Raw genomic sequence first — 20,340 nt, 5'->3', positions numbered from 1 at the left:
CGCGTGGCCCTGGCAACCGAGCGACCGCCCGCCCGTCCCCATTGGCTGCGGGCCCTGCTCATCAAGGCCACCCACAGTTATTATTGGTTCTCTCGTTTCTCCCCGCCCACTAGTCGCGCTGTCAATTAAAAAAGGCGCTCCGCCCCTCCCGGTGGTGCCGCGGCGGTACGGGGGATGCTATGCGGAATTCTGCCTGGCAACTAAGGACGTCATCGAGAGCCGGCTTGTTATTGGGTAGAACACAGGGCCCTTCATCACGGGGCTGAAATGACCCTCTAGGGGCACGGCAGAAAATTATAAAAGTTACGGGCAAGGAGCTGCGGCAGCCCGTAGGCGGGAAGAGGCGAGCGGGCAGAGAAGCCGCCACTTCCTGCCTGTGAGCCCGCGGAACGCGACCGGCTCCGTGCGCCTTGCTGCGCATGCGCGGGGCGGGAGCGCGGCCTGCACCGGCCTGCGCGTCCCTCGCGCCGGGCCCGGCATTCCCGTCACGCTTCCCTCAGGGCTCGGGGAGGAGCGAAACTGCCCCGGGCCCGAGCTTTGGGGGTCACGCTTCCCTCAGGGCTCGGGCAAGAGCGAAACTGCCCCGGGCCCGGCGTTTGGGTCACGCTTCCCTCAGGGCTCAGGCGGGAGCGGAGCTACCCCGGGCCCGGCGTTTGGGTCACGCTTCCCTCAGGGCTCAGGCGGGAGCGGAGCTGCCCCGGGCCCGAGCTTTGCTGCGGCGGCTTCAAAGTCGGCCACGAAGGGGGGTCAGCGCGGCGGGATCAGGCCGCTTGTGAGGCCGCTGGCGCCCTGTGGGATCGGAGCTGCGCTCCTTCCCTGGCCGGGCAGCAGCTGATCCGCTCTCCTTTGCTTCAGTGCACGCTTTTCCTTTTGTTTGGCAGTGTTGATGTACTCACGGAGATAGTTTCTCTTGCTTGTTGATCTCTTAGCTGCTTTCTCCTTCGCGCCCCCCACCCCTTGTTAATTTTTGGATCCTTTCACTCTGCAGTGGGTTAATTTCTTTGTTTTTTCATATTTTAAAAATATTTCTACAAAGCTCTCCCTTGGCTACTATTAAACTATTTCTGTGCCTTATTTTATTCTTTGAACTGATTTTCTGTCTTCCTTAAGCAGTCCAAGTGAGTGGATTTGGGTAGGAGTCGGAAAAGAGGACCACGAAACTTCCTGGGTTTTCCCCTCCTTGCAGCTTCTTTAAAAGATTTGTGCCACCAAAAAACATACCATTAATAGCAATCCATACCTTTTTTAGGGTATAAACTTTGCTTGGCTGCACTTTGGGTTGTTTATTCTGGAACACAGAATGTGCTTAGTGTGGGAGACGGTGAGTAAGGCTGGGAAGAACAGAATAATCAATAATGCATCTGTATTTGGGTTATAACACTGGACATTCCAAGGGTCAAAAAGAAAATTTTCCAAGTTATATTTTAATGGCAACATTTTATTTTAATGTGACTGCTTAGAAGGCAGCTCTTTCACCTTTCCTGGGATAAATTGCCTGTGACATGTCTGGCCAGGCAAGCAAATAACATAAAATCAATGAGAACCTATAGCTGAATCAAAGGAGTCTTCTATATGCACATAAAATACCATTGGGTAGAACATTTTTATCTATGTGATAAAGACATGAAGAGGTCTTCACTAGCCTGAGTGGGCAGACTTCAATTGTAGATGATGACTTGTAGTAAAATATAGTGATGGAGTCACTACTGTTCCTTTAAAAGGGAAAAGAAAAATCAATCCCAGGTCTCATTATTGTTTTCCCTGTTTTCCATCCCCAAATCTTCCATCACATAAAACAGATGTGGGCTATTGATGTTCTCCATCACTTATGTCTAAATAGCTTACCTCCTCTTTCATCTTTTCTGCCTTCCACTCCATCCTCTGAGAAATTCACTTGTCTCTGCGTCGTTCCATTTTTGCAATCTTTGCATTATCCTTTGTTGTCTATTTGTAATATTGCCCCAGTTTACTGACAGGTCTCCAAGCGAAGGCTTTGAGGCTCTATGATGATGTGCTTGAGGTTTATTGATCGTGGCTGCAGCGTGGTGGGATCCATCAGCATTCACAGGTCACAAACATCCCCGGCATTTTACACTGGGACTGCTGCAACGGAAGGCATAGATTATGTTGGAAGTGAGATTTTCATTGCTACTGAAAATTTTTGCTCGGAATCTGGATATCTCCTTCCCGCTTGCTACTTTCATATTAGCACTCTGTTCCTTTATCCCATTCCCTCATTTCCTGCCTCTGCATGCATGTGTGCACAGAACTCTTAATGGATTTGTATCCTCTCTATTTCTTCTGTCCTTTTACCCCACAATATTTTTTTTTTGTACCCAATCTATCTTTTCCTCTGCCTGACTTCTCACAGGTATAAGTTGTTCCCCTAGCAGCATTGACAGTGATAGATTAAGGATGGAATTACTTATCTGCACCTTGTAATCCAAACAGAATCGCAGTCTGCTGTTAGCAGTCCACAGGGGTTGCTGCTGAATAAATTGGAATGCTGGTAGCTGTGCTCGCTGAAGCTTCTCTCATCTTGAATACGTGAGAAAGAGGAGAAGAGGAACCCTGTGGATTTAAACAAAAGAAAAACCCCAACAACAGAGGGTGATGCCCTTATCCTAGAGATGTGTTTATTAGGTTCAATCCTGTATTTAGCAGCTAAGGAGGAATAGAACATTCACACATTTAAATTTTCCCTCAAATGAAACAAGATTATTTTGAATGGGAAGGGCCCCTTCTTTCATGTGAGCAGGCAAAGTTTCCTTGCCAGCCACAAACCCCTGAAATTTGAAGTCACATTCCTTTAGGTAGTGGTTGCAAAGCAGCAGTCAAACTGCACGTGTGTCTGTGTGCCGTGTGTGGCTCGCATTTCATCCGGCTGCAGAAGGCAGCGGTGGTGGAGCTGCATCTTCAGCAGGAGTGGCAGGGAATTTCAAACACCAGGTAAGGCTCTGCAATGGGGATTAAACTGAGATTGTGCGGTCTTTTAGGCTGAGGTGTGGTTGGTGTTCCAGGTTCTGTCAGGGTCACTTCATTATCTTCTTCACCAAGCATACCTGTTAAAAAGTGGGTTTTTTTCTGAGGCAGAATTCACTAATATTACTAGGACTTGTTTTCACAGTTGTTCACCCATCCATGGAAACATTCTGGATGTGTTCAGAACTGAGCAGGTTACAACCTGTAACTTGAACCTGCTTCCTGATAAAAGCTACTGAGGAAGAACTGGAGCTTTCTTTGGAGTAAGCAGTGCTTCTCAGGAGGGCATTAATGTTGAGGAAAGCGAATTAGTAGGTCTTTCTGTAAGAAATCTCTTAAATACAAAGTATTTCATCAGTTCTTTTTTAAATCCTATGTTACTAAAAGGGAACAGTGTGACAAAATGTCTTCAGAAGTATCTTGTGAATGAATATTCAGAGTTCATGCAGCTTTTTAAATCTGCATAGATTCTTATAGGATTGACTATGAATGTTTACTGGTATGTCTGGAGAGCTGTGAAAACTGCAAGAAAGGATGTGTAAATTTTATTGTAGATTTCCATTCTTTACACTTCCCCCAAGCGGTGGAATAAATAGATACTCCATCTATTTTGAGGGCTACTTCATTTGGCATCCCCCAAACCCAGCTTTTATTTGTCTTCAGAGTGGGGCTATTAGCACAGAAGTGAGAATTTGGATGCTTTCTCTAGCTCTGTTGATAACACCATTATAGTTCAGGTCTTCAGATTTTGCTCTTTTGTGGTGGGGGCTGAGGCACAGATCTGAAGGCTTTTTGGCTGAGAGTCGGTGCACTGAAATGTAAGATGATTACAAAATGGTTGAATCAGCCAAAGGATTTGTTGGCAGCTACAACAGCCCTTCTGACTGATCTGGCATATCTGCCATTTGTTTCTGATCTACTCCGTTGGGAGAGTGGAAGTTAGAAATGGATGGCAGTTGTGGCATCAATGGAGAGTGGGAAATTACTAAATGTAGGGTAGGTACCTCTACAACTTGGTTGGAGTATGCTGATTGTAACTGTTATGTCCTCTCCTCTCATGAATGTGAAAGGAGGGAAAGATTTCTCAAGGGTGCATTTAAATCCACAAGGGTGAAGATAAAGAGAATTTCCAGAGAGTAATTGTTCTGCATACGTCTGGAAAAATTCCAGCTTGAATCTTTATTTTCTTGTTCGCGCACATGGAAGCTTGAAAAAGTGCCGGGAAAAAGCCCTGAAATCTTTATTTAATTTTTAATATCACTCCCCAAAGCAGCAGATAGTGGGCTGTTGATCAGGGAGCTGGAACACCACACAGAAAGTTGTCTGGGTTTCTCCACGGGCAGTGTCTGTGACAGACTGAGGGCTTGCTGTGTGGCCTGACCTTCCCAGCTGTGAGCGCTGTTACTGGAGGCACCTCCGTGCTCTCCTGCACAGGGGGTGCTGGGGAGCGAGCACCAAGCGTGCTCCTGCATCCCAGGGAAGGGGTTAATCTGTCAAACAGAGAGTGCATGAATATGTGACAGCTTTAAATGAGCTACCCACAATTCCAGCATGCCAGTCATTATGTGCTGATGATGACTATGATAGCAGCTGGGGATCTTTTTTTGGATCTTTAGCTGCTGTCTGCTTAGAAGGCAGATGCTAGGCTTTCACTAATGCTATATCTTATGTTAAGAACTGCAAGACAGATTGCATTCAAATAATGAGATTTATTAAAAAATGTAAGTTAATGTTTGGGTTTATATCCTATTTTTTTTAGGCTTTGAATGTTCAAGGCTTTCTTGGCAGGCATGACAGCTAAAATTTTTTTCCCTTTGCTGAAAACTAAGATTCAACCATGTGACTCCAGGACTTGGAGGTTTAATGGAGGCAAGAGAAGAGAAATATTTGAGACTCCTAATTAAATTTTCAAGAGTTTACAATGCTCTGTTTTCTATTCTCATCCCTTTTATAACAGGCTAAATTTTTGGGCACCAACTTTTTCACCTTAATGATGTCCTTTCTTTTCAAGGTCAATTTATTATAATAAAATATCTTCCGCTCCAGGCTTTTCAAATCCTCACTCTAATTATGCCAGTACTTCCTGCTCTGTGTTTCCTTTTCCTGACACCCTGAATTTCAATGTTCACCCTCTGACCTCTGTCTCAGAGCTCTCTGTCCATTTACTTCCTGCTTCAGAAGCAAAGTGCCTGCTCCTGCCCTCCCAGTAGCTGCTCACACCAGCTACTTCCTTCCCATTTGTGGCTGAGCCTTGCTGGTCAAAATCTTTGTAGGCTTTCTCCCTACAGATGCAGGGTCTTGATTCCTGCTTCTGATGAAGCTTTAAACTTCTGGGCTACGCAGTGAACTGATAAAAATTCTGAGGGAGAAGGATTCAGAGCTTGTAAAAATAGGATAAAAATTACGTGGGAGCCTTTCATTGTTACTTGTTCGTCGCTTTGTATTCAACAGACTGGATGGAATTTCAGGTTAATTTTGACCTATCAGACCTTCACTGGGAGATAATTTAAGTTCTATTGTATCAGTTACCTTTGGAGCATTCAAAATGAAGATGCGTTTGAACACTAGGATTCTCAACAGCCCAAAAAAGATAGAGACTCATGAAGTCTATAGGCAAATGTTTCTTAAGACTCTGCTTTGCTAAGAAGGTTCTCACGTGTGACCAAGGAAGTTAATATATGCAGAGAGAACAGAAAAACACTGGCTCTAGTAATGGAGGTTGTTACAGAACATAATTGAACACTGACTGCAGCAAAGCTAAAAGGAGACTTGCATTACAATGACAAAAAATCTTATTTTTTCCCCTAACCTCTGATTTCAGCTGTCTGACTAAGAGCAGGTGCTGGGCAATAGCTCAATTTCAACAACCCATTGCAGCTGAAAGAGTAGATGCAATTGTGCTGTATCCAGCAAAATTGAAAATTGCTTTAAAGGAGAGGAATGCAAATGTTTTTAAGACAGAAAATCTTCATTCATCTGCAGAATGAAGCATAAAATTAGCACAGCCTCATAATTTTTATTCCTCTTTATAAAGCAGTAATAACTGTGAGATAATTTGCTATTTCTTATGTATTTTAGTATCTTTCTAGTGATACATTTTTAAAACTGCATTGCATTGTGAATACACAGGGAGTAGAATTTATTAACAATTTAAATGTTATAATTTTAAAAAATCCTACCAGGCAGTGTTTCCAAAACCTGAAAATGTCTCTGAACCATTTGAGTTTTCAGCCATCTTGGGCCTTCCCTCCAGTAATCAATGGTTAAGCCTTTGGCCTCTGGTCCTGCACCCCTTATGACCCGACTGGAGTTATAGCATGGTTTATGCAATGAGGGACCTTAAAGATCATCCCATTCCAGCCCAAATGGCCCTAGACAATGCTCCAAGCCCCATCCAACCTGGCCTTGAACACTTTCAGGAGTGGCACATCCATGGCTTCTGTGGGCAGCCTGTGTCAGTAAAGAATTTTCCTCTGATGTCTTATCTAAATGCACAGTAATAGAGAATTGCCATGTTCTTACCACCTGAAGGCCCAAGTTAATGCCAGTGTTGTGCTACTGTAATACCAGCGAAACCAACTGTATTTCTGTTGTATTTCTGTACATAAACCTCACAAAGCATCTCCTGGAGTTAAAAACTGTTGTGGCAGTAGGAGTTGAACAAGCTGATTCAGACACTGACAAGATCTCTTCACTTAGATTTTCCTGGGTGGGAGACTGAATGAATTTATGAAAGAAATATCTTTTCTAGCTGCATATTCTATAGGCTTATTAGCAAAGGTCTTCCTGTTAGTTCCATAGGCTTTCAGTATTTATATCTGGGTCATCTAATCCATTTACTGGGGTAGCTCATGCACTTCCTTCTATTTTTCTGGTGGTTGGAGAAGGGCCTCTAGTATTCGTATTTATATTAACTTCTGTCTTTAAAAGTGCATCAACCTTTGTTAAGCTTTGCTGCTTTATTGACCAGAAAAGCACTAACCAGAAAGGCACTTTCTCCCTTGTGAAGTAATTCTCCCACATTAGGAGATCCTACAGTCCAAAAAGTTTTAATGATTGATCTGTTATGCAGACAGCTAACCCTATTTAGACACATTTGGCTTCACTTTCCTGTGTTCAGGAGAAATGTAATTTTAAATGTTGTTGCCCTAGAGAGTGTTGGGATTTCTGAAGGGATTTCTTTGGGAAAGGGAATCAGGTAAAATGCTTGCTGGCAATGAAGAAGCAGGAACTCAGGTTCAAGCCCATGTTAGCAGTGAGAGTCTGGGACTTAGAGGAGGTATTTAAACACCAGCCTGTACTAAAGCCACTGCTCTTCTTTCTGTGCTAGCTGTGGCTCTTGAGTGGGGTTAGAACAAGAATGTCAGCATGTAATTTAACCACTGCTGGATTTTGCTGTGCTATTGCATGCCTTATAATTTCTCTTTCTTATTTGTAAAGCAACTTCTCTTTGAAGTTGCTTTACAATTAAAAGAATGGGTTCTCTATCAGCCAGCCATTTAAATCTCAATCTAGGATTTTAGAGTAAAATGAAGTTATTATGTACATTATGCTCATTAATAAAAAATTTGTGGGCTAGTTTGTGACTTCAGTGAACCTTTAGGCACAATTTTTCATGTTATTTTGTTAAGACAAGACTTGTTGCAAATATTGTGCAATGCTGCAGTTTGTAATTCCATAACAATATTAACTCTGTTTTGAACAGAATGTTGTTAATGTTTAGCTACTGTAGCACAGAGGCTCTACTAAAACTGTGTGTGTGTTGCAGGAAAGGGAAACATGAACTCTATTACCAGTCTTCAAAAACATTTTGTTTAGTTAGAAAAGGCAAAGAAGTAAACAAACAACTTTTGCATTGATAAAGTGAAGGACATGTGGAAGCAATGGCAGTGTTGATCTCAGGACTTGGTGGATAGACTGTAAATATAAATCCTAGCTCAGCTTCTGCAAGGTGAACAGGTGTTATGGCCTCCAGTCCATTGATTCCCAAAATAAGACATGTGGAAAATTGCTGATCCATGAAACTCCATTAAGAGCTTGGCAGGACCCTTAAAGCACAAACAATTATGCATTTGTTGGTTAAGGATTTAGTAATGGTGATTGGAGAAATATTAAGAGTTGGTGACAGTCTGCTAATGCAAACTCTTTCTGTTAAATGCTAATGCCATTTGTCAGGAAGTGATGGTTCAGCTATGACTTGAGGATTTGGCTCCTCTTCCTCTTGAATTGTAGCTCAGAGCAAGCAATTTCTTCTCTAGCAATACAAAATACCAGTTTGAACAAGCAGTGCCTATTTTTTTTTTGTCATTCAATTGTGTCTCATTGGAAACCATTGGATATGAATCTAAGTAAAGGATATGTACTGATTATTTAAAAATTTGTCTTCAACAGGATGGCTGAAGTATTTTTTTTTTTTCTTCATAACTTCTACTGTATTACAACAGGGAAGAAAATTATGGAGCACTTACTGTTCAGGGCAGAGAAGATTTAAGATGGCAATTAAGAGATTTAAGGTAAATGTTTCTTGGAGAAATGTAATTTTGCTCCTTTGCTTATGCATCTGAAAATTAAAACATCTTTCTTCATGAAACAGTAAATTGCAGGGTAGTGTGGATTTTTGTATTTCTCAAGCATACTGTAATCCACACTGTGCAGAAAGCCTGATTAAATTTTGTAGCAAATTCTGCTTTCTTTGGGCCTACAGCGGTTTTGTGACAGTCTCAAAGACATTATGGCAAGAGCAATATGAGAATGAATAACTTATTATTTTGTATATGAAATGTTTTATATTTTATTGTAACTTCAAATTTTGCATTTGTTTGTTCTGTTTTGAGTCATGTCTAGATAACATCCAACAAAAAGGAAAATTATGAATTTTTAAAAATTTCGAAATGAAAGAGTTGAAGATTTGGAGAGGATTTGGAAGAAATTTGTGTGGGAAAATAAGAGTCTAAGAGAAACATTGAAGATCCAGCAGTGAAAGGAAAGTAGTAGTTTGATGGCAATTGATAAAACAGTAATTTTGTCTCTGGGCAGAAATTTACTTATATTACACTTGTATTTGAGTTTTCTTTTTTCTGTGATAGATGCATATTGAAATTTGAACTTTTAATTGAAAATGCAGTTGGGGAAAAAAGTGTGTTTAAATAGAGACTTTGAGAATTCAGAGTATAACATGTCAGAATACAGGATCTGAGTATACCAGTTGCATATTTGAATAAACCAATCAAATGCAGGTTTAGAATATCTTATACTGTCAGCATGAAAAGTAGAGATAGTATTTTGGAGGTCTCTCTACCCATTGCAAGTTTTTCAGTTTGAAAATAAAGGACATTTCTTTTCACCTTCTCCATTACTATATGGCTGAAATTTTTCAGGCCAAATTAGGCACTCAGTGTTGCTTGCTCCAGAGTGATTGAGGTAACAACATGAAGAAAGACTGAAGCAGGGATCACTGGGGTATTCTAGTGGCTTTATTTATTTGCTATTTGTTCTATTGTTTTTTTGTTGTTGTTGTTGGGTTTTTTTGTTTGTTTGTTTTTTTTGTTGTTTTTTTAATTGGTTTTTTTTTTTTTTGCTAAAGCCCTGGATAAAATCTCAGCTTTTGTGCCATCCAGTGAGGCGTTAAAATACAAATCCTTGCAGCTTCAGAGAATAGAAAGGGACTATAAAGGGCTTTGTTTTTACAGCAGCTTTTATGTGGTTCTCGAATTCCCTGGACCTTCATTCTGGCTGCTGCAGTAGCGGGGATGCCTTTTCGGTATCCCTGTGTGCTCCTGTAATGAGGCTTTATTGCCACGCGAGGTCAGCAGCTGCCGAGAAAAAGCAGGAAATAAACTCGCTCCACTGCAATCCGTTTTCATTTGCTTTATTTAGAATACTTAAAAATCAATACATCCTTCAGAACCGTATATACAGTGTGCAAAACCAAAGGATTTCTTTTGAACGCACAGCATTTTCAGCAAAAAGTCTTCCTTGCGAGTTACTACAGAGTGAGGATCTAAAATGGCTTTAGGAACGTTTATTGGCTTCCCGAGTAGCATTGGGTAATCGCTAGGGCAGAGGATGGTATTCTGTACAGTGTGATGATGACAGGGCTTCAGCCTTATCTTGTTGTCTCCACTAAATTGGTGATAATAAGTCTTAATTGAATAAGGTATTATTGCTGCAGGGAATAATTTGGAATACAGAAATGGAAAATACCCTTCCTTTTTACTGCAGTAATAATCAATGTTCTGTTAAGATGTCGGGGAGATGTTGCCTGAAAAGATTTCCCCCCTGCTTTTGTCTTTGCTTAAAAGCAAAACACCCCCCAATAACACAGCTAAAAAGTATAAGCTTGGTGCCTAAGTGGCTGAACAGGATTTGGGAAATAAGTGTTGAGCTCTGTCATAGGCTTACTCTTGTCTAATCATTTCCTTAGCATAATTGTCAGTTTCCTATATGTAACTCCAAAGAAGATATTCACTTATCTGGTAAAGTTTTAGAATAATTTTTTTTGGATGAGATTTTCTGATTTACTGTTTTTACAGTGGGATTATCAACTGCAGTGGCACACCTGAATCTTGGTGCTCTTTTTCCTGAAATTCATATTGCTATTTCTTGTGAGTATGCCATTCTTCCTGTCCTAGATAGTTGTGTAACATTGCAAGTAAGCATACCCTGTGTTTCCGAAGTGACTGCTTTTTAATAGTTTATGAAGTTATCTTCATGTATGATTGGCACCAGCTGATATTCCTGTCAAAGATTTTATCCAAAAATCCCCCTGCACTGGGCAAATTTAACAAATGATACAGATGACAATCAATTTACTGATCACCAAAATGCAGCAGGGGAGATATAGTTTAAATATTAGGAAATACTTTTTAGCTATAACACTGATTAAGTTGAAAGAATGAACTGCCAAATGAAGTTGGGTAATTGCCATCACTAGAGATTTTCCATCACTAGAGATTTTCCAGGCTATGAGTATGCATCCATTTAGCAGGGATGGCTTAAAAATAATGCAGTCAGTTTTGCCACAGTTCAGGACTTGGACTGAATGACTCATTATATGCGTGTTTTATCCATAATAATTTTTAAAATTTCTTCCTACTTTACCCTGGCTAGGGATAAAGCAGCAGGGATGTCAGCAAAAAAACGAGTAACATTTTCTCTCAGCGTGTGCCAAGCCTACATGAAATAAGAAACAAGTTGTAGTGAGAGAGAAGAAAGCCCAGATTGATGTGACCTTTATTATTTTAACAGTGTCTTTCAGCACAATTACAGAGTTGCAGGATTGCGGAGAACAGAGCTGGAGTATAAAATAACATAAATAAATAGAACAGGAGCCAAAGCAGTCAGCAGGAGGTGATTGGAATTGGGCAGTGAAGGATGGGTGAAGGGTTTGCATTGGTCAAAGCCTTTATGATTCAGCCACCATAGTTGCAAATTCTGGAGAAAAGAAAGAATTTTTAAAAATATTTTAAAAACTAAAATTTAAAGGAGGAAGCATATTACAATGAATACAGAGTCACTGGTGCAGCAGAAACGTCACAATAACAGAAGAGTAAAGAAATCCAAGTTAATTAAAGGGAAAGTATGATTTGGGAAATCTTACAGTGAAATGAAAGGATTTTTTGAGAATAAGGGAGAAATGCTATACATGCCAGACTGTAAGACTTCCACCACTATTTATCTAAAGAACTTGATTAGTTCTCGGTTATTTGGAAATCTCAATGGGATGAAGGCAAGAACTAGAAATTTAATCTTGCAGTGAGATAAATTTCTTTTATATCAGAGTTTGGCAAAGAGAATCACTAATGAGTCTTTCAAAGTATTTGTGCCCCATATTATAATTATATTGCATTTAAACTCAATTTTGTAATTGTAAATTGAGTGAAAATGACAGATTACAAAAACAGAAGGCTAATACCAACCTATGTAGCAATTTTGACTGTGTTGTAAGAATGAGGAAAATTCCTGTGGTGTCAGAGAGCCAGGATTTTACCCTGTGCCTTTTATTAGTGATACATCCATAATATTTACGTAAACATATCTATCTGCTATTTAGGGTTATTCTATGCTCTAGTATATATACTGCATTTCAGCAGGGAGATAAAGCGTGGAAAAGGCACATTTGTATCCTGGTGAATGGCTGACTGGTTATAATTCCTAACTCCATCTAACCTTGGAAGAGTAACACACGAGAATGCCTTGCACAGCTGTATGTGCCTCAGAGCACTGAAAATGACAGACTGGAGGGAATCCCAAGAAGAGCAACAAAGATGATAAAGGGATTAGAGGATATGCAGAGAGAGTGGTTTATAGGTTTAACATAATCAGCTGAGAGGAAAATGGCAAATAGGAGAGGGAGTCATCTGTAAGGCTCAAGAAAAAAAATACTGAAGTTTGACATAATGAAGAGTAAAGTCTGGCAACTGAAAAAGATAGAAGATTAAAACTAGGCATTTTAAAGAATATTCTGGTGTTCCGTTGAAAAATGCTTAACTCTAACCAAGTGAGATCTTAATTGACTGTTGTGTGCAAACAGCACTTGTGATAGCGTGTCCAAAAAATATGTTGCCAAATGCAGACAAACCAGACTGAGAAATAAAAAATGTCAGAGGGTTTAAATCAATTCCAAATTTATCCATCGTTTTGAAAGATGTAAATCCAAATTAGGATTAGTGATGCAGATTACTTAACACAAAACACGTATAAATCCTGTACATGGTGAGTACGTAGATTGAAAGTGTTGCAAACTGAATTTAAGAGATAACATGAAGTGCTTGTGCTAAAAACCCCAGCTATTCTGGTCAGAAAAGGAGAAAGGCCATGATTAATAAATCTTTGTGTCAATATGTCCTGCAGAGAGAAACATGAACTGCAATGGATCAAACCTTTCCAAAAGGGAAAACTAACTATGCATATACTGTTAAAACAAGTTGTCATACTTATTACAGCCAAATTAAATACCTTTTATGATAATTTGTATCTACAGAATATATTTGGAAAAGGTTATTCAGACTTGCAGCCAAATATTTTCTATAGTACATTTTGAATGTGTCATTATCACCTAATAGCAATATATTTTACAGGTACTTTATGATAGCCAGCAAACCATAAAATACTCCTTCTTGAGTAATTGCAACAATTTCACTTTTCCCAGGATTTTCAATGTATTTTAAATATTTCAAAGATGTTCCAGTTGAATAATCTTCTAAATTAGTTCACTACTCATTTTTGTATGAAGGTTAGTCCAACCACAGGTGGCTGGTAGAAGCATTGTTACAAAGTGTCCTCATATATGCAAAACTTCTGAGATAGGGCAGGGTATATCAGTCCCTTGTAATTGGTTATTGCCTCTGGCCTGTTAGTGAGGGAATCCTTGTGATCTACTACATCCTTGTTTCCAGTTGGAGTTACCCTTCCAAACAAAATTATGTCTTTCTTTGAACAAATAGTGGCTTTAAATTGCAAGGATTTAGACCATTTTGTCTTGTAAAATAATTTACTAGCTGTTTTGTGTCAGAGCTCTGACTTAAAAGGAGAGGACACTGTGTTCAGTACAGTTTAGTACTATATACCAGCCTAATGCATGCCCTCTAGTATTTTACTGAAATGACAGACATGATTACAGAGGACATGTTGTAGGCTTGTGATTTCTCTCATCAGATTGTGGTTTTTACATTTTCTTTACAACAGAAATCTGTTCAGGAAACTTTATAAGTAATGACTTATGCTAGTTTATTTTAGAAGATTGAAGAGGACAAAGCCGGATAAGAAAAGAAGGAATTCCAAATATTTTTTGTTGTTGTTGTTTTTATGGCTTTCATCTGGCAAGGTCATGACTTAATAGTTGTTATTTTGCATGTTTAATGCCACAGTTTTACAACATTCTGATTTACAGGGATAAAAATTTGGATTGTGCTGCTCACAGTGCATGATCTTTGAAAGCTCTCTATGTACTTTCTCAAGTCTATTAATATCAGGAAACTAAAAGGCATGAGCTTCACGTCCAATGCTAATACACAAAATAGATTTAAAGCAACATTATGACTAGAATTTTTCTCTTTTTTTTCTCATCTTTCTTATAAATATTTTCCTGAAGCTAGTAGAGCTGCTTCAGCATCCTTTTTCAGCCCGATGTAGAAGCTAAGGTTGCTTGTGTTATGAGGTAACCTGGTCTTGACCTGCAATTTTTTTCAGATTCATCATCTTCTGACCACATTGGTGGAATGTGGAGGGGGTCTGACACTGCACAGAAGATGATCAGGTCTTACAGGAAATGGCTGCAAGTTTTCAGCTCTTTGAAACTGCTTCATGGTCTCAAGTTGAAACTGATTGGACAAGAGGTAAACTGCTGAAACTATTTCAGAGCCGAATGGTCTTGCTGGAATGAGAAAAGGTTTAAAGAAGAATCGAAAGAAAAGAGAGAAAATTTGTAATGTGAGACCCCAGCTAGAAGAAGGCTGATTGGGTTGGGTTAATATTTGTGATGATGCATCTGAGCTCGTTGTCTCTGTGGTTTTAAAAATCCCTGAAGATCAGTTCCTACAACTGCTGCAGGCTCCTGAGGGACAGCATTCAAGGGCCATCAGGAGAATTAACATTAACCTCTGTGAAAGGCTGCTTGTTTGCAATTGTTTAGTTATTTAGGAAGCTGATGTTTGAAACAAGGGGTAGAGGTGATGCCTGACAATTCAGCTGCAGGGAAACAAAATTGGTTTGCAACAGAAATACAGCATCACAATACTGCATATGAATGGGATGTACATTTGTGACTTTACATTTTATTTACATATGCAGTTATATTATTGGATTGGATTGGGCCAAAGGAAAAGCTGGGAAGTATCTGTCCTCTTTGTCCTTTGGTTACAGTCTCAGCTGTTAACTTTTGTATGTATTTCAAGCCTTTCTGGTATAAAAATTGGCTGTTAAAGTCAATTTAAGAGATGGAAAAGAAACTGCTAGTGTTGTATGGTAGGGATATGGTCAGAAGAATCAAAAGAAAAAAGCACATCATTCTCTTCTCATTATAAAGTGTAAACAGAGAGTATTTCCATTTCAAAGTTAGGGAACAGTAAAAGCTGCAGAAGAAAGAGATAAGGAGAAGAGGCATTTCATATTGCTTTATTACAATGTACTGGGTTTCAGGCACTGTTTCAAAGAAAAAGTTATGGTAGTCTTAAATATGAAGGTTAATGCTGTATTTTCTTGTACAAGCCAAAATCATTATGCAATATTGTTCTTTTATTCCAATTAAGACTAGTTTTGATTTGCAGCCTTCTGGAATAGCTGAAAATGTATCTGCTATGAGGTAGGTGGATCAGCTGTAAGCTTACTTACCTGAATTAAGTTTTCTTTTGAAAAACTTGCTCAGTGATTTTAGTACTACTATCACTAATTTTAGTGTGTATAAAGAAGATCTGTATAATAAATATGAATATGAAGGTTCAAGAAATGACACCCACGCTGGATTCAGCAGCAGTGCTGAAGTTTAGCAGAAGCTTCACCTAAACCATTATAAAGTGATGATTGGAGAAAATTAAGAGGCTTTGGTCTAGGGACATGGCCATAGTCACTGATATGCCAGTGTGCATCTCCTGACTGATATGTCAATGGCTGATTTTGTGTATTGTCTTCTAAGCTGGGAGACTGTGTTAGTTAATTTTGCTTTTTATTTCTCTTTTAATTGACCTATTTTTTGAGATAACATTTTATTAAATTGCTGAGATTGAGTAACACAGAGAGATATGAGAGGGTTTAGGTATTTTTTAGATTTCTACTTATGATATGGCTTATTGATATGTCAAAACCCTAGCAATTGCCTGCTCTCTAGGTGATTTAGTACTCGGGCCACAAACTTGTATTTCCTTCAATGAGGAAAGCTTTAGTTTAGAATTGCATCTCTTCTTGTCTCCTTCAGTGTGTTTCATTCACTGTCACCTCCAAAAAAAAGAGGAAAAAGGAGAAATTTTGTGTGTGGGCTAAGCTGATTCATCCCAAGGGGGAATAGAAAACAGCACTAGCTTTTTAAGCAATGCTGTGAGAGGAAAAGTTGTTCTTTTCTTGTATTTCTCATATGCAGTAAAAGGGACTGACAAGCTTTCTTAGGTGTTAAGACCCACGTAAACACTAGCATAAGCTGGATAGACTGTTATTGTATAGAAATTCTGTAGCCAAATGGGTGTACTTTGAATTTTAAGAGCATTGCCTTGCTAAGTCATGCAAAGTCATTACTTTCCTGCTAACTAAACATCGAGCAAAAATGCTGGCGCTGAGCTTTTATTCTTTCCATGCTTTATAGTCAAGCCTCGGTCTCTGAACTCGCAGTGTCCTGATTCTCACTCCCTGCTATCAAGAGACAAATTACAATAAGTGGAGCGGAGTTTGGCTGGTGCTTAGTCCTGCTCTGCGGAGTGCCCGACCCACAGCCGGGTTCCGTGAGCTCCTGCCCCCTCTAGTGTCACAACTCGGCTCCTCTTCCTCTAACGCTTCCATGCAAGGTGCAGCAAATGGAGCGGGACTTGGCATTTCAATAAACCCAAATTGTGCCCTTCAGAAGGTCACAGTGATTCCTAGGTTTCCTCAGTTCTTGTGTGTAAGGGTAATATTCGATGGTTACTGTCAAAGTTTACTCCTCTAATTACATACCATCAGCGCCAATTTTACCATCACCGTCCTTATCTCCAGCAGCCAGAAGAGCCTTCGTTTCTTTGTCTGATAGGTCTCTTCCTTCTGGGGTAAAGCCCTTCAGGACAAACCTAAGGAGGAGGCATAGAAAGTAAAAGAACGTTTGTTTGGAGTTTTTGCTTGTTTGTTTGGTTTTAGTTTGGATTTTTTTTCCCACAGAACAATTACACTTCGCATCTATTTTTACCACTGATTCGAGACACAAGTTGGAATCTGGCGTTGTGTCTTCTGTTGTTGACCTTCTCTAACATTCAGAAGTGCTTTACTCTGAAACTGCATTTGGCTGAAGAACTACCTGTAAGGTATTGATCATTCATGTGTTTCAGGGATCCTGCAATCCAAGTGGCAACTAGCTATCTCCAACACTCCTCAGCTCATGTGCTCAGCAAAAAACTGGCATAGCACACAAATGCTATACTCAAGAGTTTCAGCTGTATGTTACTGCCCAGAGTCTTGTAAAAATAACCCACAGGAAATTAGAGTCTTAAAGCAGGGATATTTGAGAAAGGATGTAACTTTACTTACTTCAATTCTTCCTCTTCAATGAAGCCGCTCTGATCTTTATCAAGAATATGGAAAACCTTCTTCACATCTTCTGGGCTCTTCTTTTTCAATCCTACCATCTCGAAAAACTTTTTGTAGTTAAAAGATTCAGCCGCTATAAGAGATGAAGAAGCAGAAAACTGTTTAGAAAAGTCATTGAAGCACACACACCAACACATACCCGTGGTTTTCTTCCATGCTGCTGTTTTTCCTGCCCTGGGAGGAACAGTGGAGCCCAGCTGCGGTAGGAGCTGAGTGTACTCAGTGTAATCGTGCGTGCTTCACAGGTGCTAATGGAAATAAACAAAGGCAATGTCTCCATTTTGCAGATGAAGAGCTGAACTACAGAAGGATGAGACTTGCCCAAGGTCACACAAGAAGTCTGTGATAGACTTGGGAGCTTTGGGAGCTGAGGTCTAACGTGCTTGGTCTCATTTCAGTGCCTTAAGCCTTCTTTTTTTTTTTTCCCCCCCGCTAAGTTTTACACTAGAACAGACATCTGACAACAGACTGACTATTACATAGCTGTCACTTTTTAACATTTCCACCCCTGGAAAAAAAAAAAAAAAAGCTCTTGCTCAAGCATTGGCGAGAAGCGTTTCAGAGCACTGTTTGACTGTTTGTTTGGTGGGGTTTTTTTCATGGAGACTTACTAGAAATCAGTGTTCCATTTTAACCGCTGAAGGAATGTGCAATCGTGGTGTGTGAGCTCAGACACTGCAAGGGAGTGCTGCGCGGCGCGCTGCCTGCAAGACCTTGTGAGGAGCTGTCTCCGGGGAGGAAAAAAACAAACAACCCAGAGCCCTTGAAATCGGAGCCGAGTTTACCTGCTCCACCTCCCTTGTCCTTTCACCGCACCCGCTTTTGTCCCACCCAGGTAGCCTAACAACTGTGATGTGGATTGGAAATACTATACAGTGACCTCCAAAACGTGCGGTGGACTTTTTTTTTCTTTCCTCATGCATTCTTATTCCCGCCGCGTTAAATTTTCCTATTACATAAAATTAAGGAGGCTCAATCTTCCGTGATCTGCCTGAGATCTGTCATTAGTTGCTGCTAATTGCATCTGCTGCGGGACTTGGGGATGGCCATAGAACAATGGAAGCTAATGAGTAAAACAGCTGCTGGATCCAGCAAAGCAATTTGTCGCTCCCTCTGACTCCGGCTTGTGAGCTGAGGCGGGCTCAGCGGGTCCTGCTCTTCTGTCTGTTTGGGAAGGTCATCGCACAGAGCAGGACTGACAGAGGCGGCTTCCGGGATGGTGCGGTCAGCCAGGTAGTTTGGGGGGGGGGGGGGATAACGTGCATCCCGGAGCAGGATTTCTGGCTTTCTTTGAGAGCAACCTTAACTACCTGAATCTCTGTAAACACGAAGAGGGCTTGCTGTCAGTTTTGGGGGTCGCGATGAAAGAGAGGGGTAGGGAACATCTGATACCCGGAGGAGTGAAAGGGGAGTGTGGACCACTGCAGCCATTCGACCTGCAGGGAGCCCCTGCAGTCGAGCAGTGCACCCGCACCCGTGCTCTACTGTTGCCTTCTGTCCATCCCGAAAAGCATAGCCCACCCGGGGATTCTGCATAGAAAGTACAGAGTGGTTTCATAAATCCTTGAAATGGGAAACAGCAGTTCTGTAACATCTGAAAGTAAATTTCAGGAATGAGTGGGAAACTGCTGACATCCACTGCTGACTTCTCTATCCCACACCAAGATATAATGCAGCTTGGTTGGCGAGGGGTTTCTTCCCTTTGAAAGTATCCTCTCGGTAGAAGCAAAGTCTCTCCGCAGTTACTGCTTACTTTCCTTAAAAATAAATATTTCGCCTCTGTAACGTGCAGGACAACTTTGCTGAGGATGCAGCCTTGTACTTTATAAACCTGTCAGAGGCATTCATTGAACATCTGAAAACACATCCTCATTTGAAATTTTGTCTAGCTAGTTCCTCTAATCTTCCCATAGCTGAAATAAATGCACAGCTATCCTAACCTGAAAAGATGAAAGGAGGAAAAGAGAGAAGAAAAAAAAATAGGAAAAAAGCACTCACCTGAAAAGGCTCCCACAGCCTTCTTGATATCCTCAGCGCTGAGCAAGTCAGTCATAGCCATCCTGCAACTGTTTGAACAGGGAAGCAAGTGCGAAAAGATTAAAAAGTGCTTTTCTCATCATTTCTGCTCATATGACCAAAGCTGCAGTGCTGTGTGGGGATGGCACACCGGGAAAGGCTGGACCCGTGCCAGCTCTATAGCTCTGCGTGGATAAGTACTGTGGGCTGTCGCTCTCCCGTTTGCAGAGCACCAAGTAGTCCACAGACGCGAGGGTTCAGCTAAAGAGGGGGCACTGGGGGTTGCCTTTGTGGGTCTGGGGTGGGGGAGGACGCAGGTGGGGGTCGCTCCCTGGGAGGCTGGAGCCTAAGCCTTACTGGAGCGGTGCCAGGGGCTGCTGTGATACCGGCTGGAGAAAGAGTTTTGCCAAGGTCAAGTCCTCGGGTGCAGTGGACAAACTAGTGGTGCAGAGCAGAGCCTTTTCATTTAGTAAGTCAGAATGAGCTTTACCAGTTATATTCGGTGATGAGTAAGGAACTGCAGCATATGCCAAGCTTCAAGCTACTCTTGAGGTCGGGAAGCAAATGTTATGTAGCTTTTGAACATTTGCCTTATCGTTCAACCACTTTAAACGTCTCCCCCTTCTCCCTTCCCCCTCCCCTTCACACACATATTCCTTTTAGACCTTTTTTTCTTTCAGGCCAGTCCATATTAAGCATCTTCCTCACTGAATTAATTATCACATCCCAGCGAATCCTACAGATCCCGTTTGTAATGCACAATATGCTGCAGCATCTTCCGCGATAGGGTATGGCACAACGAGATGCGAGGTGACAACGCACTCGTGAGGAGCTCCTGTGCAGTAGTGGGTTTCTCAGGCAGGACCGGGCACTTCCCGTTAGCATCAAAAAAAGAAAGCATTTAGGATTTGTAATGTGTTTTCTAGGGTTATTTTTTTCTCCAAGAATCTGTGCCCATTTTTCACATAAAATATGGCAAGAAGTCCAACTTGCTCTCAGAGTTTGGGCAGGAGCCATTAGGCGGAGGTAGCCAAGGTTAGGGCCCAGTAGTAGGGCAGATCTCTGCAGGAGTACTGGCAT

At 40.9% G+C, this 20,340-nt stretch overlaps 2 protein-coding genes across 3 annotated transcripts in view; one reads left to right on the top strand and one right to left on the bottom strand.

Moving 5' to 3' along the window:
* Positions 1–9,834: 9,834 nt before the first annotated feature.
* Positions 9,835–19,816, bottom strand: PVALB (parvalbumin). 2 transcript variants are annotated; one of them, XM_054274564.1, is made up of 5 exons: positions 19,751–19,816; positions 19,243–19,310; positions 17,185–17,317; positions 16,621–16,730; positions 9,835–11,415 (listed from the first exon to the last, which is right to left on the bottom strand). In XM_054274564.1, exons 2-5 carry the CDS (start codon positions 19,301–19,303, stop codon positions 11,387–11,389), a joined length of 333 nt encoding a protein of 110 aa, XP_054130539.1. In that variant the 5' UTR covers positions 19,304–19,310; positions 19,751–19,816; the 3' UTR covers positions 9,835–11,386. The 2 variants fall into 2 exon arrangements, with proteins under 2 accessions (XP_054130539.1, XP_054130548.1); XM_054274573.1 differs by lacking the exon at positions 19,751–19,816 and adding an exon at positions 19,618–19,636.
* The window catches only part of NCF4 (neutrophil cytosolic factor 4), a 39,909-nt gene continuing 37,248 nt past the window's right edge, over positions 17,680–20,340 (top strand). The window contains exon 1 of the mRNA XM_054274543.1: positions 17,680–18,477. Within this exon, the coding sequence (XP_054130518.1) occupies positions 18,461–18,477 (17 nt within the window). The 5' untranslated portion in view covers positions 17,680–18,460. The remainder of the gene's footprint in view (positions 18,478–20,340) is intronic.

The sequence above is a fragment of the Melozone crissalis genome, unplaced genomic scaffold (assembly GCF_028551555.1).
Source record: "Melozone crissalis strain CALT ecotype California unplaced genomic scaffold, PUWL_Pcris_2 ptg000004l_1, whole genome shotgun sequence".
NCBI lineage: Eukaryota > Metazoa > Chordata > Aves > Passeriformes > Passerellidae > Melozone > Melozone crissalis.
The sequence above is the reverse complement of the archived record's forward strand: the minus strand, read 5'-3'. Positions and strand labels throughout refer to the sequence as shown.

Excerpts from the sequence above, each read along its gene's own strand:
- PVALB (XM_054274564.1), bottom strand. The coding sequence starts at position 19,303 with ATGGCTATGACTGACTTGCTCAGCGCTGAGGATATCAAGAAGGCTGTG. Across the intron at positions 17,318-19,242 it reads GGCTGTGGGAGCCTTTTCAG|CGGCTGAATCTTTTAACTAC; the intron begins GTGAGTGCTTTT and ends CATCTCTTATAG. Across the intron at positions 11,416-16,620 it reads TGGTAAAATTGGCGCTGATG|AATTTGCAACTATGGTGGCT; the intron begins GTATGTAATTAG and ends TCTTTTCTCCAG.